This window comes from Vanellus vanellus (genome assembly GCF_965231255.1).
Source record: "Vanellus vanellus genome assembly, chromosome: 1".
Taxonomy (NCBI): Eukaryota; Metazoa; Chordata; class Aves; order Charadriiformes; family Charadriidae; genus Vanellus; species Vanellus vanellus.
Genome location: NC_138905.1, coordinates 34190770 through 34218019, shown reverse-complemented (window position 1 = coordinate 34218019; position 27250 = coordinate 34190770). Strand labels below are relative to the sequence as shown.

Here is a 27250-nt window from a genome sequence, read left to right as displayed (position 1 = left end):
TAATTTTGGAGTGCCGCCACTGCCACACATGAAATAACAACACGATTGAATTTCTTTTTGCTGGCATTTAGCAGGACCTATGGGGGTGTGCAGAAATCAATGGGGGATCAGGAGTCTGGAAAATTACATACTTGAAGAATTAATGAACTATAATTCCGTATTACATCCTCAATCACATTTTGCTTCCTTTTCATTAATGGAACTAAATTAGTTTTCCATGGACAGAGTACTTTAAAAAATGCAATCATGCTCTTGCTAGGATTTAAAAAAAAAAAAAGACCTGTTTTAACAATAGTTATTTTTTTGTGCAACATGACCGTTGGAAATGTTTAGTGAAGGCCATATCCGCAGCACCAACTCAACCTGTTGAAGCAATTTTTAATGTGACATTTATAGCCCCAGCTCTGGTTTCCTGCCCTTTGAACCAGATTATGGTTTTAAGGTGACTCAGCTAGAATTTCTCCTAGATCTGGGAGGTGCGGGGATAGAAGCAGCAACTTCAAAGGCGTACAAAATGCATTTTTTTTTTCTGACGCAGGCCTAATTCATTATCCAGGGGAGCAGGGAGAGGAAAGGCCATGGTCTTCACTGTTCTCTGAAGGCTGCATCGGGGATAACTGATGTTTCTAATGCTATATCGAGAAAGTCCTTTTGCTCACAGAATTCTGTTATGCTGGGGTGAAATGATGAGTGACTCTTCTCTTTGCTGGGCCCCACAGGCCAGCTGTAATCCAGCCCTTCCTGATTTAACCTTGTAACTGAATGAAACGTTGGGAGGCGAATGCAGTTAAGAACATTCTATGGTTTAATGAAAACTTGGATGTGAGAACCCATACAGTGAAAAGCGGGTCCTAGTACTCACGACATGATATCGTATCTTTAAAGAGTTACGGGAAGCTGAACAAATCATAGTAAGATAGTAAACAAAATCAGTCTCTAGCACTTTTATTGACCAAGGAAGAAAGTTCCTTTGGGGATCAGCAGCAGTGTGAGAAAAAAGAAGCTGATCAGACTTTACGAAACAGGTTTAAAAAGCATTCTAAACAACTTTGGTTTCCTGGCATAACTGATACCTTCCTGGATTATTTCAGCAGTTTCAGCTTCTGTATTCTTGGTTTTTTTATTCCTCCGTATGATATTTATATGCATGTGATATATGCGAATGTAGTGGAATGGAAATTCCAAAAGATGATAACTTTGTTTTAAAAAGATAGTTCCAGTATATTGAACTAGTTTCAGGCTCTCATATTTCTCCCCAGGACCTGTTTTTTGCGTAAGATCTCAAAACAAAGGTCCGGTTGAACAGCAAGGTCTTCTCAAGTATCATCATATTAGAAATCTGCTGTCACATGAAAACCAACACAAACACTTTTCTTAAATGCGAGAGATGGGACTCTAGAACTTGCAGTAGACATAATGAACTCATTTCAAAGCTACTCCAGAAAATTGAGTTTTGACAGCAGATAACATTATGCAGTACAGTGAACTTCCATTTTGTCCTACTGAATAAGGCCTTTTCCCCCTTGCATACGTATTTACTAAAATGAGATAACTCAGATATCATCTTAATCCTACTGGGCATTCTAAGCATAAGTCTGAATAGTTGGGACATAGTCTTTTATATCCAAGCCAGACATAACATCCTCCAAAATGTATTGACATATGCAAAGACATATCGGAGACTGACTGTTCTAAATGTACCCATGAAAAAAAAAAAACCCACAACATTGAAGATTTATCTTTTTAAGCAGCTTCACAGTCCCCTAAACCAGTTTTTCAGTGATCTGTTTCTGAATTTTTTTTTCTTTCGGTGTTTGTGCTTTATTTATACTCTATATGGGGCTGGGATGTGGGTGGCTCTGGAGATTAGCATGAGGCTGGAAAAGCTGTCGCCTTTGAAATGAGATCTCAAATTTAGCCTAAGTCAGTAGTGACTGAACATTTTGGAAGTTGCTGGCTGCTCATTAATCTTTATATCCAGTGATAATAATAACCCAATTAGCACTGGGACAGATTATTGTAATTGGGATTCTCTATTAATTGGCAGTCTTAGCTAAGTGCCGTGTATTTTACTGTCCCAGAAAAACTTCCAGGATGGAAATAACTGAATTCTAGGTATTCACAGCTGCCAATCTGTGGCATTGCCTTCTTGACAGGAGAGGGCTACTGGGGCTTTGGTTTGTATTGACCTGGACAAAAGAGTTTATGAAAGAAAGTCTTTTAGGACTAAGTTGTGCTCTGTGCCTCCATAACTTAGTGCTTGATGGTGGCATACAGGCTTTTCTGAGAGGAGGATTTGATGGTTAATATTTCAGTCTTGAAGTGAGCAAAATAAAACGGTATAAACCCTCCTCCTCTTCACCCACGCCATGGTTATTTGTTGAGTGCAGCTTGACCACATTAGAGAGCTTGGTCCTATTGCTGGATGAAAGAGCCCTGCTATATCTTTCAAATTGGCAATTTTATACCACTTTCAATCTTCAAAAGCTCTTATTATACAGAAATTCTCTAATAATATTCATCAGACAGCTAGCTTTCCTTTTTTCTCACTGTACCAGTGGATAATTTGCTAATGATCTTATTTTACTCTTCAGAGAGTAGTTTTCTCAGTCTCCCAGAGAGCAGGGGGTATAACAGCTGAAGCTGTTGCCACACTTCAGGAAATGAGTGATTCTGAGGTATAAAGGTGATTTGGAAGAGCAAGGTTTTTTTCACGTCAAGGGGAGCTAGGCGTATACAGCACTTTTACTTTCAAAATGCCTGTGACTGTGTGTCTACTTTATTAGAGTGGGGCTCCGGGTAGAAAAAAAAAAAAAAAAAATTGAGGGTTTTTTTCCAGTTGAAAAATGGGTAACAAAATATGGAAATAACCAGGCTGACTGCTTCCAGTTTAAGAAAAAAGCACAGGAGAAAATCTGAATATTTGAAAACCAAATCATGTGCAACATAAGTATGTAATAATCAGTTCATCTTTGTGGCAACAGGCTGTGTACAGTATTGCCATGAGTGCATCCATGAGTTGCATAGGGGTAGGTTCTTGGTGGCTTGTGGGCTCATCAGTCTCACAGGTGTGTGTCTTCTCCAGCCACAGTGTTTCAAGAGCCAAAATCACAAATCTTCCCCCATGCAAATGCCACAGGGTGAAGTACAGCCAGAGCAGGCGGTGCTACAGTGCAGCTGTGTAGCTGTTCTCCAGCTTGGGGTGAAGGTTACTTCCAGTGATTGTCTCGGTATTGCTTTCTGCTCCAAACCTGGCCACTCGTATCAGTGGGGTGGCAGATTTGGTATGTGCAATTGTGCTCTTTATTTTAAAAAGTAAGAGAAAAATAGAGAAAATGCCACCCCCACGGTAGTCAAGGGGAATTATGCTCTAAATTGGAGCAGGGCCAGGATGAGTCCGTTTGCTCTGGCCCGTCACACATATGACACTCAATTTTCCTTCCTGATGGGGATGCTTTCCCTTTTTTCTTTTTTTTTTTTTTCCTTCTTCTCCACCCACTTCGCCACAGATTCTTATAGCCAGTTAGAGTGGGACTTGCATACTCAGAATAAGATGTCTGTTTTGTCTATTTGCTTAAAAGTGTCATCACCTGCCATTGAAAAAATACATCCCTCCTTTCCTTGTGCTTAAACATTTTGTTTAATTTTTTTCATAAGTGAAAATATAAAGCCTTTCAGTAACTTCCTTCTATAGAGTAATATTTCATTTTTCATGCCTTTCTAGTACAGCATCAAACAGGACTTCATTAGCGCTGCTAATGTTTCATATAGCCCACTGATACACCATAGCCACTGGCCAAGCAGAACTTCAATCAGTTTTTCTTCTCTTGTCAGCTCACACCTCTGACTGAGCAGCTGCAAGATGATTCATCGGAGAATGTTTCACCATAGGACAGAGAAAAATTATTTCTGGCTGCTTTTCCCATACTAATAAGATAATTTCAGTTGTAGATACTTTTGCAGCACTTCCTGAGCCATGCTATGCCCGTTTGAAAATAGAAATCCTTTTATCCAAATGTCAAGAAAATTTTCCATGAAATCAGTGCTTTAGCTCTGCAAAACACATTTCTGCTGCATTTTCTTGTTTAACAGAGTTGGGACAGTTATGTTTTGTCCCATAACAGAGCAAGTCTCTACTAGAATTCATGATCAGCATTAGCTGGGATATTTAGAACAAAATTCTGTGCGTAAGGAACGTCTATATTGAGAAACCCACTGGCATGTGCTGTAAACCGTCATTTTCCTAAAAAGTTAGTGGTGAGAAGAATTGGTTTGGATTTCTTTTGTTTGCTGCAAAATCACGCAACAGGTAATGGGTTATTCAGCATCAATGCAGCAATGGTTCCAATGCGATGGTTTCAGGCAAACAATCTGTCAAGGACAGTCCATTTCTTAAAGACCAGCAGCGTGCTTCCATCCGCGCTTGTGATGGTAGGGTTTTCTTACATAACTCCACTCAACTTTGCATGCAGCTGTAACAAAACCAAAAGAATGTATTTCTTTGTTTATTGGCATCTGTAAAAGCATTTCATCCCGAGTAATATTTCTTGTGATATAGGTTTGTCAGCTAGTTTGCAAATAAATACAGAAAAGCTGCTTTTGTTGTCAGTTTACCAATACTGACGTGACATTTAAGGCTTGTTTTTCCTGAATAATCAGTAAGTGAGTTCATCGAAATGCATTCAGCCTGTGCCTGCAATACTGTGCTTATAATTATAAGGCTTACAGATCTGCAAATAAATTGTCCTGAAGAGAGGAGCACAGGCTGTCTTTAATTCATATCTGTTACTTTGACAGAAATAACACTCTTTTCTCCACTTCATCACCAATAAATACATTCCAATTTCCCCCCCCAAAAAATATATGCCATCCAGTGTCTTAATGCGTGTTATTGAGTAGCGAGTATGAAGATTCATATCGAGTCTGAACAACACCTCTACTCTTTCAGCCTCTGAGGTTACATGCTTCATTGATTTTCTGGGTCTTGTAGCTTTGGGCAACCCCGACAAGTTATCTTATACTGACCAGGCGTTTAGCACCATATCTCAGATTCTGTTGTGCCAGGCAGGCTGTCTCCCAGGCAGCATATTCCCCAGTTGTAAGGGAACTTCTGGATTGTAGTCCTTTCTTCTTTTCCTTTCCTCTTTCTTAAGTAATCTGTGGGTATGTGAGTGAATAGCAGTAGATAGGGCACGGGCTGCAAACCAACCTTTTCTCACTACAGTAACATAATTTTCATTGATCTTTCTCTGATCTCTCAAACACCTCTGAGGTCCCACTGGCTCCTGGCTGCTCACAAGAAAAAGGTCAGAGTTTATACTGATTTAGAGAGACGCACGCTGAACAGGAAGGTTGTAAAGGTTGGGCATTTCTCAGTTCTGCAGCAGGACTACTTAGATGGTTATCCTGCAATTCATAGCGGAGTTGAAAATTCTGTGTCCTAAACCAATAGAGACTTACAACTTAATTGGTGGTACACAAAGCAGCAAAATGTATGCTTGGTGCAGTATTCCAGCAGGAGTACTGGTAATTTTCATCCTCATAAATACTGGTAATGTACACCGTGTGCACCTGGTTAGAGAGACTGTTGATAGAAAATCAGACTGAAACGAAATAAGGAAAATTTCTAATGAAATTTCATCAAGTGTCTGTAAAGCTTTTAAAAACCAATGCAGTCATTATATAATTGTACAGTTATTCCAAAGAGATTCCAAAGAGGTGGTGTTTGGCATGTGAATAAAACACCCAAAGCACATCTCACCTACTCCCTGGCATGTCTAAGAAAAATACAACTCAAAACCAAATGTGGGTGACTGAGCGATAGCTTATAGTTTACGTAGGTGTCCCTCACGTACTTAATAATTTTCTTACCTTCAAATATTGAAGAAAGTGGTTTTGATGGGTAAGGAAGCCTTAGGGTTTTTTTAAAGTTTGTGTTTGAATAGATTTCATAAGAGACTAGAGTGAGTATATCTTTATGCACACATTAGTATTTTCAGAAGGAGATTTGTTACCTTATTACAGCTCACAATTAATTTTCTTAGCCAGTTCACACTTTCTCCTATGCAAATAACAGATGACATAAATGGGAGCTAACAGGGACTGTGGGCAGAATTTTGACATATTTTACATATATCTCAGTGGTCACATCACACCTCTCCTCCATATTCGCATTCTGGAGGATACTGGATCAACGCTGAGGTACTTTTGAGTCTTAAGTTTGAGTTTGAGTCTTAATTTGCTATTTTAGATCTTAGTTTTAAAGATTCAACCTTTTAAAGAAAGGCTGAATCCCTACTTTGGCCAGAATGGCCAGTGCACTGAGGCTTTATTCGTTATTCAAACTCATGGTGTTGCGGTTTAGAGCTTTTTATTTCTGAAGGCAGTTTGCACATGTTGTGTCTCCCTCTGTGCCAGTTCCATAGGCACCTCTCGGTCAGCTTGCTGCTCAAGTAGGTATGCTACCTTTGGTATAAAACACAGTGATACTGTGATGAATCTGATAAGGAAGGACACATTTTTATCCCTGTTTGACTCCGTACTCCTGCTATTCCCTAACTGTTAACAACACTCATACTCTGGGACCTGTTCTTTAATATGGCTTACTGCATCACTGAAGGCACTGGAAATGAACATGTCACAAAGTTCTCTGCATCTCTGCTAAGTCCATGAGTTCAGGCGTCTGCAGGTTGTGCTTTGGTGGATTTTGCGCCTAGCAAGTGCATCCAGAAGTCCATTCTGTCATGATTTGTTACTATAAAGTTTAGTCAGCGGAATTTGATCTTTTAACAAACACACATCCCAAAGGAATTATTAGGAGGAGGAGAGTGTGTTGTATTTCATCTTCAGGCTCTAAGCATTTGTTTGGAGTCCCAGCTGATCTCTTTCATGGTGCGAGAGGAGATAGCAGGCAGTTGAGAGTCAGAAGTGCCGGTGTCAACAGGAACTCCACAAGATAGGGAAGCCCTACTAACCTAAAATCGGCGTCACCAAGAGCATAAGCAAAGATCAGAGTGAGTATTTAATGTTTTGATATGCCCCTAGAAACAATCTTTGTTTATCAGGTGGACTGCACTACTCCAAGGGTTAACATCTTATTATTTGAACTGGGATCCAACTCCTTTCTTTATACTGTGGGCGACTTATAAAGATGTCAGGTTACCTATCATGTATTGTGACAAAATGAGTTGCTAATATGTAAACATTAAATTGTGATAAGCAGAACCTTCAGTGTTGGCAGGGCCAACACTGTTAGCCAAGTCCTTTTATGGAAATGATTCAGAACTTTACTGCAAAGAAATCTGGAAATTCAAGTGTCAGTAATGAAAATACTTCTGTGAAACCCAGAAATACCAGAGACATTGTTTTTCCATCAGATTCCTCTAGCAAATTCCTCTGTGTGAATTTTCTCCTTTTTTGTTGTTCTTGCTAAACAGACATCGATGAATGCTCAGACGGCTTTGTTCAATGCGACAGCCGTGCTAACTGCATTAACCTGCCTGGTTGGTACCACTGCGAGTGCAGAGACGGCTACCATGACAATGGGATGTTTTCACCAAGTGGAGAATCCTGTGAAGGTCAGTATCTAAAAAAGCTGGGGTAGTGTTATGACTTGCATTACATTAATATCTAGTATTCCAGACTGTACTGGTCAAGTACTGTCTTGGACACTGTATCAATGAAAGTTAAACCTTGACCCAAAGCAACTGTAGTCTGAATAAGTATCATCAACAGAAGACAAAAGAATAGAAAGTATGAATATTCCTAACATATAGGTGGAGCATTGGTGACCATTTCTGTGATTTGCTAAGATAATATGTGAAGTCAGGCATGGTGCATAGAACACAGTTTCTCTGGCCCTACGTCTGCTTCTGTGCATGGTCCCCGCATAAGTGATTTCCCCTGGGCTGATGGCATGCACTGTAATCGGTCACTCCACAGTAATCTGTTTATATGGCAGATTCTTTATATGTAGAAATAGGGCCTCAATCCAGACCTTGGTTTCTCCACTTCATTCCTCGTACGCTGAAATAGCCTGTGATGAAAATATTTCCCACGGCAAAGAATGATTATGTAGCCCTGACATCTGTACCCACTCCTGAGTTAATATTGCGGTGCTTCTCCTGTGCTATCTGCTTGTAGAAAGTTGCAATCTGAAGAACCACCCTACAAAACGGGAAGCTCAGCGGACTTAGGGCTGGGGCAAGGTGCAGGGTACAAAAGAGTGACGGGGGGACAAGGAGATGGGAAGATTTTTGTTTACGAATGATGTTAGAACAGCAAGTTAGTAAGAACACAGTTATTTTCAGATGCACATCTCTTAGTATGGAATGTTATTCAGCTCTTAAGATATTGCGCGCTGCTCCTCTTAAATAAGAGAACAAACTGATCTCTTTTGCCGTGGACTACTTAGGGCAAAATTAGGAGAAGGAAGAACCCTTCTGTCTTTGAGTGCTGAAATATTCAGTGCTCACACAGTATAAGCTTTCCTACCTTGCTGTTTAAACTCACATTGGTGGGCTGCATCGATCCCAAAGGGAAGCAATTGAATTAATTTCACTAAGGCAGACACACAGACAGTTCTCCAGGAGAGAGAATGACCTTTTCGGTATCCCCATCATCAATACTTTATTTCAACACATTTTCACCACAGCTGAAAGCCTGTATTCCCAGGAGGAATCAGCAATTTGAGTCAGCCACTTCTTCCATAAGTTGAGCTTGCTTTGTCAAGAACGAACTAAATGTCAGCGTTAGCCAGCCAGGTGTTAGAACAAGAAGGTGCAAAGAAGAAGTTGCGATCCCTCTGATTATAACGTTGCCCTTTTGTCACTTGTGGCACAGGTAATACTCTAGCCAGGCGTTTAGGGAAATATTCTCAATACCCCAAGTTTTATCTTCAATGCCAATATAACATTTGTCTGGTGAGTTGAAGACAATGGTTTGGCACGTGCTGTCTCAAGAGATATACGTGATACAAAGCGACTCTGTTAAGATGTGTGCAAACAAGCATTAACTAAGCAGCAGTTTCTAAGCAAAGGGAAAGCCAAGGAAAAAATAAGTATGGGGAGTGCTACATGTATGCAAAAGTGGCAATTATTAGAATGTTTTGACCTTTTCTGTAAAGTACTAGCAGCTCTTTATTAAACATACACAGAGGATAACAAGTAATTAGAATTAAATCACAGATTCCAGGAAACTATCTTCATTGCTGATAACCCTAGTCACTAATAGTGGAACACTTTCAAGTTGATGGACTCCAGCTCCAGATTTTGGAATAAGCAGCAACTTAACATAGGGAGGAAGGTTAGATATTTTATAAATTTTACTATATCACTTTTTATTGGATTGAAGCCTGTGACACTGTGTCTCAGGCAGAAAATAAAACCTGAAAAAGGTATGAAGAGACAGCCTAAAATCCATTGACAGTATGGAAAGTTAAACTTCCAGTAGCAGAGCAGTAGCGCAAAAGCAATTGGTTTCTCTGCTGTCAGATCTTTCCACTGTGAGAGATTCCCCTACTGGGTTTAAAGACATAAGAAAATGAATTTCTCTTGTCACTTCCTCAGTATCCCCTAGTTAGAGGTGATTAGATTGAGCTGTTGGTGGATGGTCTTTTAGACGCTCACTGTAAAAGGGGAGCGGCTCACAGGCTATACTAATCTCAGATTTCAAAACTCAGTTCTCCACTTCCCACCTGCAGCTGTATGAACTTATTGCTGCATCCAGGACCAGTGTGCTCTGAAGCTTTCTGGCTTGCGCAAGTGCTACAGCTTTCAAAACTATAGAAGTAGCAGTGCTGAATTACACCGAAGAGAAACTGGGCCTGCCTTGATTTCTTTCTTGGGGGAACAAAGAATTTAAACGTCACAGGGATTAGGAACTGTTCTTCGAGTGCTTGTCCATTTTGCTTTCTAAAAGAGGACTACTTCAAAGTAGTGTTTATATGGAGTGCATAATAGGCTCAGCTTTTTAAAGTTTTAGTTGCTTTGAAGAAAGTTCCCTCTTTCAATGGAGAAAACCTTTAAAAGCCAAGGAAGTGTGGGTTCAAGTCTTTTCTTTCTTGATTGTTCTATATGATCTGCCGCAAATCTGGATCTGTCTGTGTTCCCTGGACATGCGCTGATAGTGCTATGGAAAGCATTTCCGTGATCAGTGTTAGGCAGAAATCTGTTTCCGTCAGCAAAGGCTCCAGTTTTAAAGATTCAGGTGGAAACCCCTGTATTAAGATCACAGAAGCACAGGAACATTTTCTTAAAAACCTTATTTTGACAGAATACTGAAACCGCATCTACCCCTTTTGCAGGAAATGGTCCCATTAGGACATTGTACTAAAAATTCCTAGCTAGAGGTGAACTCTTTAGTAGCATTAGACTTCGTCAGTGCTTGATAATGAAATAATAGTTGCTGAATTGCCTGTTTTACATGTATATTGACCTTGGCTACTTCTGCTTCTTTGGCATGACTGAGAATATTGAGTATTTGGACTAATGTACTTGAACGCAGAAATTCATAATCCTCTTTGATTGTACCTACTGGTAATGGAAGACCTAGAGATTCCTTTGCTATTAGTTTTGCTTCTCGTTATGCTCCTGGGTAGACCTGTGGTCTCTGTCACGGTCCACTCCTTGGTGGACACGTGATGGTTCATTTCAGCTGTGAACTCGAAGTGCAAAAAGAAATGGCATCAAGCCCAAGGAGTTATGCTTTCAGCACACAATTACTTTATTGGTTCTGCCCGTAAAGTGGCATGCAATAGAAAGGAAGAATAATAGGAAAGATGAGGTAAAAAGGGGGGGAAAGAGGATAATAGCTACCACCACTGGTCCAAAGGCATCCCTATGGTCCCGAGTCCAGAAGGCATTCCGCTGCTTCTTCTTTGACCGTTGTGGTCTCTCAGTGGGGAAGATCTTAAAAATTCAGTTACTGAGGAACCATCTTTTATACTAGGTAGGACACCTTGCTCCTCCTTGGACCCACCTCCACTCCACCTCTGTCCCATGAAAATGTGCCAGTCTCCGTCTGTCTGGAGTAAGGCTTCCATGCATGCCCAGAGAGGAGTATCTGAGGTGTGGTCAGCTTTGGAAGCGGGTAACTTCTTACCAGGAGATGTGTTTTTATATTATAATGACGTTATAATGAGGAAAGTTCAACTGAGGCTTGAGATTTCTTCATCGGTGATGGCACAGCCAGTGCGATCCATCTTCTTCGACAGCAGTTATGCGGTTTTCTTCACTTTGCTGCTCCAGTAAAATAGACTTGTACCAGGTAACGACACTGTTCATACTTTCGTACCACGGTAACAACACGGTTCGTACCTTCGCACAGTGGTAACAACACTGTTCGTACCTCAGTCCTTTCTCCAAGGTTTCCACGTCTGATAACAGCCAGCTCAGCAAGCCACTGCAAACTCATATCAAGACGTTAGTCCAGGTTTTGGGGCCTAGTCGCTGATGACAATGTTGAGACAATACCGGTCTTCTGATTGACCTCTGACATTCTCTCTAACAGTTACCGAGGGAAATGATGGGAAATGCAGCTGTAGGGCTTCAACCTCTTAGCAGCGCTTGGTGCTTTTCCCTTGGAAATAGAATTATGTTATGCATCATCTTATTTCCAGAAAAGTAGTGAAAGATCAGCCACTCAGTCTTTGAGAATTGCATGGGTTTGGGAAGTCTTAAATTTTATATATATGTAAATATAGCATTCAGCATGGTATATTACCTGGTACCTTCCTCTTTGCCCCCCTACATCTTTTCCTCGTAGTTTCTGTACACAGTCTTATTGGTGCTCTGAAGGTTGTCTGTCATGTACCATTTCATAAAAGAGAGCTAGACTAAGATAGTAGATATTGCAGCCTCAAGTTTCGTTGCATTAAAAAAATGGAACCACTGAGGGCAAAATCCTAAGATAAGACCGTTCAAGCCCAGTTAATATTTGCTCTGCAGTTCTGTGTAAGATCCGGATTCCACTGAGTTTGTCCCCTGCAGTGTCTAAAAGCTTCCAAAATCAGTTGAAGAGAAGCTGTATTGGTTTGTACCAGAATAGTGCGGGTTATACCTCATCAACTGTTGGACGTTTTGCATACTTCCACATCCAAAGAATAGCTCACCTAATTAATGCAGCCCCTTAGGACTTAACCAAGAGTATCTGGCAGGTACCAGCTGTTGTTGATACGGAATATGAGATCAACATACCTTCACTCTCAGCGGGTACCACATTCTTTAAATGAGACAGGCGCAAATGAAAGGATTGGAAAGCATCAATCCAGGATGCCCAATTCAAAAAGGATCTTTTTGGTTGCAAGGCTTTATTTGTGCATGTATATGTTCTGAAATGTCTGGTTACGTTCTTCTGCTGTCCTGCTTACAAAAGTAGAATCACTTCCTTCTCTGTGCGATAGAGCAGGCTGCCTGACAACACAGAGCGCCGGGGCTCTACTGGAACAATGTTTTCCACAATCCAGGATAATGAGGGACGGAGGCATATTACAAGCCTTGGCCTTAATGGATGAACAGAGTCCAAAATGGTCACTTCAGCATCCATGTCTCTGGATCTGGAAGGCAGAAGAAATGCTGACTGTCAAGATGTCTGAATTTATCTCACAGTACATCCAGTATTTTAACTCGTACATGAAATTTCTTGTAGTTGAAAAACTGCTGTCAGTTTGGAGTCCTACACTTAGATCTTTCTACAGTGCCGGTAATGTTTAACAGAAGCTTTGTTATTGATAGCACTTAAGGAGACAGGAAATAGAGAATCACTACTCTTCAGCAGGAAATCTTACTAGCACTCACAACACTCCATCGAAATCCTTTTGCCTTTGTTCATGATCAGAAAGGGTCAACAAATAAAACCATAAAGTGACTTTTTTTCCCATCTGTCCCAAATAGAGCTATAGGCGTTAAGGCTTCATTATTGAGTGGGAATGCAACTTAAAACATCACCGGACAGAAGGCAGATATGAAAACACATTAGTATTTAAATATTCTGGGGTGTGGGCAGGGTACAAAATTGGCAGAGTTTCTCATCTCTTATAAAAGGATTAATAAAACAGAAACTCGACCACTACATTTTATAAGACAGTAATTTGAACACATTTACTGTATCAGGAAACAGCATTTCTGTGAAGCTGGGGTTACCGGCGTCTGAAGTCTCAGCTCTTCATCTTCCACATCTGCTAAGCACTCTGACAGCTGGTTTGCATGAAGTCATGAATAAATTATTCACAATTCACTTGCTCTTTGAAGACTGATTACATCAGTCAATAGGTTTACTTAGGACACAGAACAGAAACCAAACTTTCTGCTCAGAAGAGCTTGGGCTCCCTATCAAATGCCCTCCTTCCTGTTCTGCCATAAGCAAAAAGTATTCAGGTATCCTCATGTTGTCACCTTGCTGAGCTAATGCTACTTCTCAGTGCTAAAGTAACTGAGAAACTTCATTTGTTTCAGAGCAAAGGAAGTGTCCATCCTCCCATCCCATCTCTTCCAACAGCATATTTCTCAATGATAGAGATGTTCATCTTTTCTTTACATAGATGACACTCTGATACTGGAATGATCTCCAAGGGAGATCTTTTCTGGCTTTCTGTGAACGTCCTGCACGTAAGTCTGGATAGCTTCTCAGAGGAGGAAAAGTTCAACTTTCCATGAGCTATATAAGAATGCATCTCTGAGCCCTTTGTCACTACCTAGCAAGGTGTACTCAGGTTATTTCCTAATTATGCCTTGTTCATGTTCCTTGTGAGTTTATTGTGAGTTTTCTCATCTGTCATTATCAATCTTGTATTTGTGGGGTTTTGCCGAAAGTATTATTGAGCTGTCATTATTTAGAGCTATCCACAGTAGCTCCAAGATCTCTTTCCAGAATAGATCCAAAAGACTGATTTGATTTTTGAATGGGTATTTCCCCACGCACCTTACAATTGAATCTCATCTGGCATATTATTGTTTATTCAGTCAATATCATGAAATACTTCTATTTTTCACTGTCAATTTTTTTTTGTTTTGTTTTTAATACTTTCTTATCAACAGCTTTTTTCATTTCGCTGTTTATCCATTCCTCCAGGTGACTAAGTCACATTCTGGCTCAGATTCTTGGGGAACTTATCTCAGACAACTCTCCATTATGACTGCCTGACCATTTATTCTTGTCTTTTATTACTTACTAATTAATCCACTATTAATCTGTGAGTCAACAACCTCTTTTATTCCATGGCACATAGTTCCTTTAACAGTGTGTATTGTGCAAAGGAGCTTGTGAAGTTTTCAAATAAAATTAGTACATTATATGAAACGTATCCGCCCTTTAAAGTCTTTTTCATTAGTGTAATATATGTTTACTCTGAATCTGTAATATAGTATGGTTAAACAATCTTCTTTTTATCTGAAAACATTTTATCCTTTTGCCCACTAGTTCTAATTCATCTTTAAAACTTCATCATTTTGACATAATTCCCCCTTTGAACATAAAAGATTTTTTGCAGCCTTTTAAATTACTTTAAGGATATTGAACTTGCGTACGTTGCGGTCACTGTTGGTCACCAATACAGAGTAGTTGCTCAGTGGAGACATTTTGAATCAGAGTCTGCACGCTGGTCAGGGCCAAGTCAGATGGTGCTTTCTCCCTTTGGGATTCTTTGACTATCTGCTCCAAGAAACAGTCAGTAAATGTGTTAAATACAGCCTTGGGTCACAACCTGGTGGGGCAACTTGAATTCCTGTTTTTATGGAGTTTTCTGCATTTGCAGTCTCTCAAATATTACAAATGGAGTTTAGTCATTCCAGGTACTGTCACCATTTTGTATGGCTTCAGTCCGATATTTTTCCTGTGTAGGCATGAAATTGTGATACAATTAACTCCTAGCGTGTATCACTACTTCTTCATCTGTGGTACTTCTTTGCCATTGCAACATTAAGTTGTACCCAGGGATGATGGTAAGAAAAGGAAAATCCTTAAAAGTGTGCCAGATCAAAGCTGCTGTAATTTTTAGTATAGGTGAGATAAATAAGAACTGATCCTCAATTTAACACTGGATAACTAGTTACATTTTGTTTCTGGTTTTTTTTTGTTTTTTTTTTGTTTTTTTTTTTTTCTGAGGCAAACCTCCAAGTCTTAATGTTCTAATGTCAAGCTGCTTCATTCCTAAGCACTGTGTTGTAAATAGCCTAAATAGCCTGAAGTGAATTATTTGTTGTTTGTTTTGTTGTGGGTTTGTTTTTTGTTTGTTTGTTTGTTTTAAACAATATGAGACTGATAATAACATGCCTCTGTGGTTGGATATACTGGAAATATGCAACCTGTAATCGTCCCCTCTCCCTTTTTCAGACACAAAAAATGCAGGGGGCAGTGTACAATGTCCATGTGGTTATGGAATTTGGAGAGCTGGTTATGGCTGTAAACAAAAGTCCGTAACATAATTCACCATCCATTATAAATCCAAAGTAAAAAATAACAAACAAAAAACTGAACAAAGTTTTGCTTTGTATGGATGATTTGTCTGAAAGCTTTTTATATATAATGCCTGAAGTTTGATGTGGATTAATAATGCAGATGAGAATTTCACGCATGCAAAGTTTGTGTTTCTCTTGCTGCTTTATGAACACACTGCTGTTTCTGATTAGGTTCAAATCAAAACCTAAATAGCTCCTGTTTTGACTGGGGATATTTAAATTGCCCTATCCAGAATATCTATTTTCATGAATCAAACAACTGAAAAAAACAAGGTTAGGATTTTTCGTAAGTTCTCAATGTTGGATAAGCTCAGCTCAACACCAGAGTCAATGAAGAAACCTCTATTACTTTCAGTAACAGTGCACTAACCGTTACCATGTTGAAAAACAAACCTCAGAAGCATTTTCCTCATGGGCAGATTGTGAAGTACACTTGTACTTAAGTGCCAAATGCAGACTTAGTGTTCTAGGGTCACCATTTGTTGTTTAAAGGAAACTGTTCTTATTTACACGACAGCTGAACTTCATCCAAGTATCTCATTAAATATGGCTGCTTTCAGTTAAGTGGCCAGGTTGTTGAGAAGTTGCATTATTCATTTATGACACTGGCTATGGGAAAGCTTTGTACAAAAGAGTGTTTTAAACAAATGAACACAAGTGTCAGAAAGTCATTTATTAAAAATGACTTCAGTGATAAAGGGAATCCTGCTGTTAACCCGAATCATTATATTTAAATAGGATTTGTGTTTGTTCTCTTTGTTGCATAACTTAAAACCGGTTAGACTGAGTATATGGAGGTCTTAAACTTTAAATTGCCAGACTGTATAACTTTTAAGTATGGATTTAAGAGACATAAAGGAGAGACCAGTTCTTCCACCCCCCTGCTCTGCCAGACCAGTGTCACTCAAACCATTCCTCTTAGCTACTTGTCTAAAAACCTTCAAGGCTGGAGATGGCACAGCCTCCACAGGGCCGTCTGTGCCGCTAGTTGTGTATCCTTACTGCTGGGATGGGTTTCCCTGTCTGATGTGCCTGTGACATTTCAGCTGTTCAGGGCCATGCGAATAGTCGCACCGAATTAGGTTCATGATCCCAGTTATCTTCTGCCCTGTCAGAATAGAATAGAATCATAGAATAATAGAATAGAATTGCTGAGGTTGGAAGGGACATTTAAGATCATCAAGTCCAACCATTAACCTACCCTGACAAAACCACTTCTAAACTATGTCCCCAAGTACCACGTCTACCCTTTTTTTAAACACCTCCAGGGACAGCGAATCCACCACCTCCCTGGGCAGCCTATTCCAATGTTTAATAACCCTTTTAATGAAAAAATGTTTCCTAATATCTAATCTAAACCTCATCTGACATAACTTGAACCCATTTCCTCTTGTCCTATCACTTGTCACCAGGGAGAAGAAGTCAGCCCCCAGCTCGCTACAACCTCCTTTCTGGTAGTTGTAGAGAGTGATAAGGTCTCCCCTCAGCCTCCTTTTCTCCAGGTTAAACAACCTCAGTTCACTCAGTTGTTCCTCATAAGACTTGATCTCTAGACCCCTCACCAGCTTTGTAGCCCTCTCTGGACACGCTCCAACACCTCAATGCCCTTCTTGTATTGAGGGGCCCAAAACTGAACACAGTGCTCGAGGTGGGGCCTCACCAGTGCCGAGCACAGGGGGATGATCACTTCCCTAGTCCTGCTCACCACACTATTCCTGTTGCAACAGTGTCTGACTCCAGATGCTTCAGAAGATGAGAATGAGGCAGAAGACATGGAGATCTGAGACGATTGGCCTGTTCTGGATTATCTGATACGTAAATAAGGGCATCGTAGACCCTAATGCATGAAATGTAATCTCTCTTCCAAAATCTGTTAGCACTGCAAATTGAATATTCTTGCTAGCTTTATGCACCTTTGGCTATGCAATTATTTTTCCCCTCTTAACATTCTGTGTCAGTGAGTGTCGTAGTTTGTCTATGCATTGTATGAAAAGGAACATATGAAAGGAAATCTTTTATCAGGCTTAAATTTATTATCTTTCAGTTTCATTCACTGTCCTCTGTCTTGTGCGTTAGGCAGTATGGAGAACAAAAGCTCTCAACATGTCTTCTCTGGAGTACTCATTATTTTTTTTGGTTCTATCCCTTCTTGCTGATGTCCTTTTAGAGATGAACAATCCATTTCTTTTCAGTTCTTCTCAAATGACATTTTCCTCATCCTTCCCATAAGCCTTAGTAATTTTGCAATACCTTTTTTTGAGATGGTGCCACTGTTACTGCACACAGTATTTGAAGGAAACCTACAATGCTGCTTATTCATACAATGAAATTCTAATTATTTTCCTGCTGTTTTTCATCCCAATTCATATTCATGTTAGCAACTTGTTTACTTTTTTTTGACTGCAGCCACACTTGGAATTGAAATGATAATTGAGTTATTTTGCTTTAAACTGAATGTGCTTGAGGTGAATTGGAGGTTTCATTTCCGTTATTGAACCCAAAGCTGGGTGTTTTATTAAGGTTTTATGCTGATGGTGAAAGATAGATGCATGACCATATTGCTTATTTTGTCTTGTTCTGATCTGTCGGATAGTTAAATATCACAACACTACTTTTTAATGAACCCTAATTAGGAGCTTGGGCCAGACTGTTGAGAAACTGTTTTTAGAGTTGAACTCTGTGCATTGATATTTACAATCACCATAGATCTGGTCTTTACTCTTCTAGTGTTTTCCACATTTTATCACATATAGCTGTTTACTTCATGCCCTTTCAAAGCTTTTTTCTCAGATAAGTTTCCTCCATACGGACAGCTGAAAAAGCTAAACAGAGACCAAAGACTATTCAAGTAGAAGGCAGCGTGTGCTGCTAGCTTCCCCTTGCCAGATAATTGTGTGTACCTTGATGAAGTAGACCTTTAAAGGTACTCTTGAATTCTCTGAGATATTATTGTTTTGAAGTCATTACCTTTATTCGCTGGAGACATTAACTTTTTTCTTTATTTTCTATGCTAGACACAAGGCCTGTAGATGTCACGGCAGCTTGAATTAATTAAAATATTCTAGTTTGCACACCCTAATAAATCATGCAACTTAAAGCATGGTGTGCTTGCTTAAATGAGCTTACAGGTCAGACATCACCTTTCACATTAACTTCTCAGCAATTGAACTCATATGTGCTAGACAAAGCCAGCAAAAGGTTTTGAAAACAAGATTCTGCTGCTTTTCTTGTTTAACTGCATGTCTCATGAACAGTTGCCACAAACCAATGCTCTGAGAGTTATTTTTGTGCTTGTTTCCTGTGATTTCTTCACTCTAACCACCTTACTCAATAGCATTCACTTAGAAAATGTAAAGGAAAACTCAAAATATCATGTTTTAAAAGTTGACGTGACTTGAAAAATACTTTTGTGAACTTGTAAGTTATTTCTCATTCTGGTGAAGTGCAAATTAATTTTCAGCTGAAGGCTTTAATGGCCAAGAATCATTTATATTGACTGCCGCAAGAACATTTTTGTTAATTGAATGTAGTCTAAGAGCATTACATGGCATGTTTTTGCAGACATTGATGAATGTGGAACTGGAAGGCATAGCTGTGCCAATGACACTATTTGCTTTAACTTGGATGGTGGGTACGACTGTCGATGTCCCCATGGCAAGAACTGCACAGGAGACTGTATCCATGAAGACAAAATCAAGCACAGCGGTCAGATTTGGGTGCTGGAGAATGACAGATGCTCTGTCTGCTCGTGCCAGGTCAGTAGAAATAGAAGTAGCTGCTTCTGCAAGATGGTGGCAGGGATGGAGGGCAGAGTGTCACGATTCAAGTGAAATTCCCGTTTTAGCTGCCTTCTCAGGTGTGCACGTGGTGCTACAGAAAACGGGAATTATATATTGTATAGGGTTTTGGGGAGAGCTGCTCTCTCCAACCTGCACGAGCAGAAGAACTTCCACGGGAGGTTTATTATATGATAGTGGAAGAAGGATGATAGAACTATTTTGTTAGCAGAGATGACACCTGTGTTTTCTGGGTGGGAGTAACGGCATTTTCGTGCAAAGAAACTGTCTGTCTAGACACATATTGGCGTTGGTGACTGACGCCAGTATCTCTAGCAGATGGCTATAAATAGAAGAAGGTTCTCTATCTGCAGAGTAATTCAGCTTAACTTTCTGAAATGTTTGCTGTGGGAAGCTTGATCCCAAGCTAAATGCTGATGAAGAATGAAGGCCCAATACACTGCTGGCAAAATCCTGAGCATTTCAGCAGCTCAAATTTCATGGGCATGAATTTAATTTCAGACTGCCTATCATCTTCCTTATGTGAATAATTCCAGAAGAGAGGGACGGATCTGGAAGTTTAAAACAAGACTTGACCAGCATCCGTATAAGAATGACATAAAGTTAGTGCAATCCATTAAAATTTGACCCTTGGGAAAGACACCCTTGGGTTTCATCCTCTTGGGGAGAGCTCTCTGAATGTTAGTTGTACAAAGGATGTGTGTAAGACGAGGGAAACTTCATGGTAGTTACCGTGTATTGTGGTTTCTGCCTCTGCTTGAATTGTATTTTGGCAAAGATACCGTATAGTCAAAAAACTCATTTGCTGCTAGTGGCTTAGAATCATGCTAAAAATTCCAGTTTTGCTCCAAGTACTGCTGGAGTTGTGCAAATTTCTGCCATCGCTCTATGTCTGTCTCCCGATAACAGAGCGGATATGTGATGTGCCGGCGAATGGTCTGTGACTGTGAAAATCCCACCGTTGACTTATTTTGCTGTCCCGAATGTGACCCGAGGCTCAGCAGTCAATGTTTACATCAGAGCGGGGAGCTTTCCTACAACAGCGGTGACTCCTGGATACAGAACTGTCAGCAGTGTCGCTGTTTGGTAAGGCTCCTGGTGACAGCAGCAGAGACAGGAGGGAAAAAGTATATGAGATATTCTGACCTGGGAATAGTTAATTTTCATGCATTAGCATCCATTTAATTTCCTCTGGAGTATGTGTATACTCGAAATCTGGTTTTCATGGATATTTGTCAGTATTGTCAACTTCCAGTCAAAAATGCAATTTGACACAATAGACATAACAGAAATTATTTAATCATGAAGATTGTTTTAGCAAAGAGTGGAGGTCATTTGGATACGGCACCTACACAGCAGCACTCCTGTTCACTCATTCAAAGACCAATGTAGCTGTATAATGAAATTCTAAATATGTATTTATTAGCACGGTTGATAATTTCAAAGATGCCGATAGACTAAAATTTGTTTATTCATTCAGACATTCTGAGTAACGGGAAAAATAATGAAACTCTATGCATTTTTCAAAATAGTGAGGTGAGTTTTTAAAAAAAAAAAAAAATCTTGTAAAGCTTGTGATCTTTTTCCTAGGCATGTATTTCAGAGTCTGAGCAAAAACAATTCTGCATAATGCTGCTCAAGAAGTTTCCATGACAGAAAAAAACCCAAGATAAAAACAAGTAGCTTTTATTACAGATGATCTCCAAATGTAAAGCCTAGTCCATCTAGCAGCTTTCCCTTGTCAGGGTATCATGAATAACAGCCAGAAACCAATTTCTGTAGACATTGTACTTTCAGTGTTACCACTGCTAAAATCCAATGAAATAGATTCCCATGTGCTTCATTAAATGTCTTAAAACCAAAACAAAATGACGTACAGTTTGGGATCTCAATAGATGTTTCTTTTTTTTTTTTTTTTTTTTTTCCAAGGTGCTGCTTGTGTAACGTTAGCCTGCTTTCTTTCAGTTGTCAGGGTTTTTTTGGGGGGTGACAATATATTGTCTACTCTTTATACTGCCCATCACTACAAAAATAGTTTGAAACATGAAGATCAGTGTCTGGCTTTAAGATTGCTTTAATTCTTACCATCATGTGATTCAAAAAGAGGAAAACTGACACAGATGAAAATTTTGTAAACGAGTGACTTCACAATGCTTTCCACAACAAGAGGGGTAAATTTGGAGCTATGGCAAATCTGTGGGAATTTTTTTCAGCTTTTGCTCTGGAGATATTGAACTCATCATTCTCAAAGCCTTAGATACAGTTTTTGTGAATAAACTTCCTTCCTAGGACCAAACGCTAGTCTCTTTGCCCCCCTTAAATCCAGGCTACTCAATCTGTGTTTCAAATGAGAGCTGAGTAAATTGGAGGTCAGAGATGGACCTGCTCCAAAAGGAATATGCATTAATGGCTTCCGAGAAGTCTTTTCTTTGACCAATAGATATGAAAATCTGGCCCTTGTCCAGTGTTGAAGGGAGGCTGACCCCAACTTCTAGTAGCTGAGGTGAATAATTATACATCTTTAGATTTGTGTACAGGCATACGGTAACTTCTCTACAAATAATGTGGCCCAGCGCAAGTCTCTCTTTTGACCTTTTTATACCCTGACTGTACTGAAACCATCATGCAAAAAGCGCGATTAAGTTTGGAAGTTAAAGTATTCTGATGGCAACATTCAAAAGGGGTGGTAAATGCGTGGAGGTCCTCTTACTGTGCTGGTGTTCCCTGCTGCATTGGGCTGCTGGTAGCTTGTCAGCCAAAGTTCAGCCAATGCATTTGTAACGGTGGCAAAGATAAAGTCTAGCCCATCCAGAGCCAAATTTGAGGGCTTTATATAGCAAACCAACAGTCCGAGTGGAAGGAAGAACTAGGTAAAACAGAAGATTTTGAAGCACTTTTGCAGTACAGCCCTGTTATGGGTTCTGTCACTTGCAAAAGTAGAACTTCACAAGAACAGATCCATATTCTGTATTGCATGACGTTTAGGGAGAATTTCCAGCTGCAGCTTGATGCAGAGTGTATTGAAATAAGTTAAAACTACTACAACCCTTCCTGAGTAGCACGTAGAAAAAGCACCCAACTTGCTGTGTCTCCCACAGGCAATGAATATCAGTGTTCTCTGCACTGACTTCTGAATAGGACCAGATGAATAAAATTAGCCAGCTAAGAATCACAATGCTGAGTCAGAGGAATGGGTAATGAAACAAAGTAAGAGCTAATAAACGTCTCTTGTTCTCATAATATTTGTAAACAGCAAGGCGAAGTTGACTGCTGGCCCTTGCCGTGCCCAGAGGTGGATTGTGAATTCAGCGTCCTCCCTGAGAATGAGTGCTGCCCACGCTGTGTCACTGACCCCTGCCAAGCAGACACCATTCGCAATGACATCACTAAAACCTGCCTGGATGAAACCAACGTCGTTCGCTTCACTGGATCTTCTTGGATTAAGCACGGCACAGAGTGCACCCTCTGCCAGTGCAAGGTAAAGAACATAAAAATTCAGCCGAGATGCCTCTTTTCCAGTTTACTCTGTGGCATATAAATATTGATGCACTGAGTCTGGTCAGTGGATAGTTGGTGTCTACACTTGTTTTTCTATTCAAAATAGTCCTGTAAGGTGAATTTTATTTTCCACCATCCAATATTGAAGAATGAAAGAGTGCTTCCGCAGTAGTCAAGGAGAGAGAGACAGCAGGATTCATCCAGAGATCTTCAGTTATTACTGAAATTCACAGTTGATTTTGGTCTTTATTCTACGCCCTTCCCAAGGAAGATACTTCCCAAGCGCTAGTATATGGTACAATTAACTACTTTGAAAAGGTGCTCCTGAAAATTAATCTAACTTCAACACCTCCTCCTGGGAGAGAGTAACTGTTCACATAGTAGAAGCTGTGGAGCACCACCTTCTTCCTCCCCTTTGCCTGACGCAACACTGTGTACCACAGCAGTTGCTGTTGTCGAGGCATAGTCCTTTTACGAGGGAAGTAGTATGCGCCAAGTAAGGGTCGGCATTTGTCTTGATATCAGAACGGGTCAGTGGTTAGAAGAAAACGATGTGAACTGACAGAGTAGCTAATGGTTAGAAAGCCAGCTGCTGCCCAGAGGATGTTGAAACGGGCTTACATGCAGAAACCCATACTTTCTGGGTCCGTAGCTGGTGGCATACACCAACTCCAATGCTAGAAGTTACTTTTGGCTTGGGCAAGTGGCTGAGGTTTTTGTGCCTCGGTTTTCCCCTCTGTAAAACAAATACTTAGGGGTGATTCTGCTCTAAAGCTCTTTTGAGATTCAGCGGTGGGAAATGTGGTCTCGTTGTACTGCTAATCAATGGCAATGCAGAAGCCATGTATCAGTTCTGCTGATGGCCACCTGCGTGCTGCTCCCACCTCCCCTTTTCTCTTAAGCAAAGACTGAACCTGAAACATCAGGTAATTTGTATTCAGTGTAAACACATACATAGACTAATAAAATCCATTGCTGCATTGTGAACATATATAAGATTAAGACAGATACTCTACCAGACCCCACAGATTTAATATGGCTCAGGTGAGAAGCTGATTAACAGTGAAGATGTACCACTTTGCCCCTCAGCAAGCCAAATTTTACTTAGTTCTCATCGCAGAACAATTTTCTTTTTGAAATACGTTATCTGCTCATTTTAATATTGTGGCACTGCATGCAAGCAGCCTGCTCCCTACAGATCAGGTTAATGCTGTGCCCAGTTTGTATAGTTCTCCATCTCATTCGTCCTGTGTCACCCCACTCCTTTTTCTTGCAGAGCATCACATGGAAGGTCAAAGCTCCAGTCTAAGCCTCTTTAAGCAAGCTATAGCAAAATAGGTTTACACAAATCCTTTAAGAATTCAGAAACCTGGGCATTAGCTAAAGGTGGCTTAGCCACAAAACCATTTCAAATCACAAGTAAAGAAGGTGGACAGTAGAATTGCCTAACCTCCTGTAATGGGAGTGAAAGAAAATATTTGAATGATTCAGACCTTGGTCTTTAATCAGTCCTGGCAGTTTAGTCAACTCAATGTATTTGCAGTAATTTCAAAAGTAATACACACCTTTTAGTTGCATTGTACGAATCCGACTTACTTAAGAAAAGAAGTAGTAGAGATGCAGAAAACAATTTCTCCAGTACTTTTATCATGTCCATAGGCAATGTGTTCCCTTAATTGCTAATATTCTCAGAACAATATCTAGGCTATCAGGAAAAACTGTATGGATTAATGTTTGCTGGTGTTACAGCCAGGATGTATTAACTTGAAGCACTCGGGGCTAAATAAAACCCAGAGTCACTTCTGCCTGATCTAAATAAAACTCCCAAGTGCTCCGTCTTGTTCAACAGCTTTGTGTACCTCAGCAGATGCCTGATACCTTTATGTTGGGAGCATTTCTTCCACTGATCCCAGCTTCTTTCAGTTTGACTGTTGTAGCTCTGGGATACAGACCACAGCAAACCAGGCAATTAGAGGAATCATAATAGCCCATTGCATTGGGCGAGCGAAGGACATGATGACAATGTCATGGCTCCAATCAAAACCTGTAGATGTCTTGTATTTTACAAATCTGTACATTAAAATCTGATGGGTGTTTGCAAATGCTTGTTGAAGTGACCGAGTTTGTACAAAATGCAAATTGTTTCAATTCTTCTTTCTGTTTTTTCTTCCTTTAGAATGGCCACGTCTGTTGCTCAGTGGACCCACAGTGCCTTCAGGAACTGTGACACCAACAACCACCTCTCACAAGCAGTTTCTGGTTAAAGAATTTTCCTTCACAAAAAAAGACCTTTAGACCAAAAATTGTACAAAATTAAAACTAAAATTAGATTGGTTTTGTCCTTCTAAAGTGCAGATATCTGATGAATCAGAGTGAAATTTATGGGACTCGAGACAAGCTCACATGTGTAAACCTTTGTATGAGGTCAGGCCCAAATCATCTGGCTCTTTGTCTGTCTGACATCATTATGCAGAATATTAGGTTAGCGTAAAGTGACACATTGTAATGCTGTACATAACGATGTCAAGATCCAAAATTAACTAGGAGCTCTTACAGGGTCTTCCGAAGCTTTGAGAGTCCAACACTTGACTAGATGGAGAGATTTTTACCTAAGCATATTCGGATCTGCACAAACATGTTTGCTCACTGCAGAATTTAGCAGACGTTTGAGTAAAAGGATGAAGCCTTCAGGAATAAAGAACCTAGCAGCTAAGATGTGATATGTACAGTATGTGCGCTGAAAAAAAAAAAAAAAAAAGGATAGAAGTTATTGTAAAAACAAAAAAAAAAACTAAAAAAAAAAACACAAAAAAAAGCCAAAAAAGAAAAACCGTGATGCACAGGCATGGCTTCTTAATGTTTTCTGATGGGAAAAGTCATCAATATTTCCTTGTTTTACTGCACTTACTATTATTTCTTGATTGAATTTGTTCAGTATAAGCTCGTTATTGTGCAAATTTAAATAAATATTTCTCTTACCTTAAGTTTCTGTTTGTGCCCTCTTTCCTTTTCAGGGATGTCACTTTCATGCATGTTGTTACTGTCCCTTCTTTGCCAACGTACCTGGGCAATACAGCCGGCGTATCGCCGGTCTAGCTCCTCTACATATGGGAGCTTCTTCCCAGCACAACCTTATGCCTATCATGTCCTACCTATGTTATTCTTCTGGGAATACAGAAATAACTTCATACAGCTGAGTTATTACAGTCAATTGAACAGAAAATTCATGTGCCTAAAGATCAGACCCTAAGTGCCAGCAGTATGCTGTCATCCAGAGTGGGTACAGACCGTTTGTGTATGACTTGCATCTGTTCAGATTTACAGGGGATCTGCTCCAGATTCCTCCTCTCTCCAGCTGCCCTGGGTTCATTTGTCTTTCTATAAGCTCCACAGCTGTTTCAGCTGTTTGTGTAAAGTATCTTAATGCACGAGGATCGCTTCAATATGCAAACCCTATTTTCACTACTGTACTGCTGGGATAATAAATAAAAGAGGCTTCGTGACCAAAGCTATGTTATTCTGGGAGAGAAATAAAGAATAAAGCAGTGCTTACGGACTATGAGCTGGAAAGCATGAATTTGTAAGGAATGCACCACAAACAGTGGAGACACAACGGGAGAGGAAGAACTGCCCAAGATGTTCTTTGCAAAGTGCCTTGCTTCCCTTCAGCATCCCTCTTACCCGTTCAGTAGATTGACACGCAACCCGGACGGGCAAAACTTCCATTAGCGTTACCCCTGTGTATTATTAAGTTACAAGGGAAGTCCATGTATATGTTTTTTACAAAACAGAATTATTTTCCTGCAGACAGATGCTACTTCACGGTGTTGTATGTACGGCAGCAGGTCAAAGGGATGCCATGCAACTGCATGTACCTGGTAGGTATTCCCTTGAGCCCTGGTGTCTGCTGAGTACCGGATGTTTTGGGGGCAGGGAATACAGGAGATGCCAGGCACCGAATGCAAACAATAGAAACAAAACCAAGAAACTAAAAATCTGAAAGAAATGCAAAAAGCCCCAAATTGATAGTCTACCTTGGACCATTAAAGCTATGAAGATTTTCAGACCAAATAAACCTTTTTCCTCAGCTAGTCCATAAGTAACAGGTACTCAAGGGTTTTACTGGATTGTCCAGTTTCTGGCAAGCTGCAATCAAAGTTTCTAAAGAAGAGTGTTAGCTCCTTAAAAAAGAAGCTGCTTTCTGTACAGTGTTTTCATCCTGCTAGTAATTGTCAGGAGGTCATATTTTCCCTCCAGACACAAAGGCACATCTCCAGTGGATTTCGGTGTCAGCTGCGTGCCCGTTTCTGAGAGAAGGTTTAGCAGAAGGTGTTATCATTGAAGAATTGCACTTGAATTTCATTCAAGAATGGGTATAAGATAGACATAGGAAACGCATGAAGACCACACTTCTGCTTTTTAGAAGAGCTAATGTTTTTCAAGGGCAGAATCCTCGGTCTCTGTCAGAGGCTGTAGAAAGCTCAGAAGGAAAACAGTGGAGCT

The 27250-nt window shown here is 40.1% G+C and overlaps 1 protein-coding gene across 1 annotated transcript in view; it reads left to right on the top strand.

Annotated features, from left to right (window-relative positions):
• Window positions 1-25108, top strand: part of NELL2 (neural EGFL like 2) — a gene marked incomplete at its 5' end in the record, with an annotated part of 167362 nt that extends 142254 nt beyond the window's left edge. Inside the window, 5 exons of the mRNA XM_082487239.1 lie at window positions 7437-7577; window positions 19014-19207; window positions 20159-20335; window positions 22503-22727; window positions 24924-25108. Of these exons, the coding sequence (XP_082343365.1) occupies window positions 7437-7577; window positions 19014-19207; window positions 20159-20335; window positions 22503-22727; window positions 24924-24974 (788 nt within the window). The 3' untranslated portion in view covers window positions 24975-25108. The remainder of the gene's footprint in view (window positions 1-7436; window positions 7578-19013; window positions 19208-20158; window positions 20336-22502; window positions 22728-24923) is intronic.
• Between the last annotated feature and the right edge of the window lie 2142 nt (window positions 25109-27250).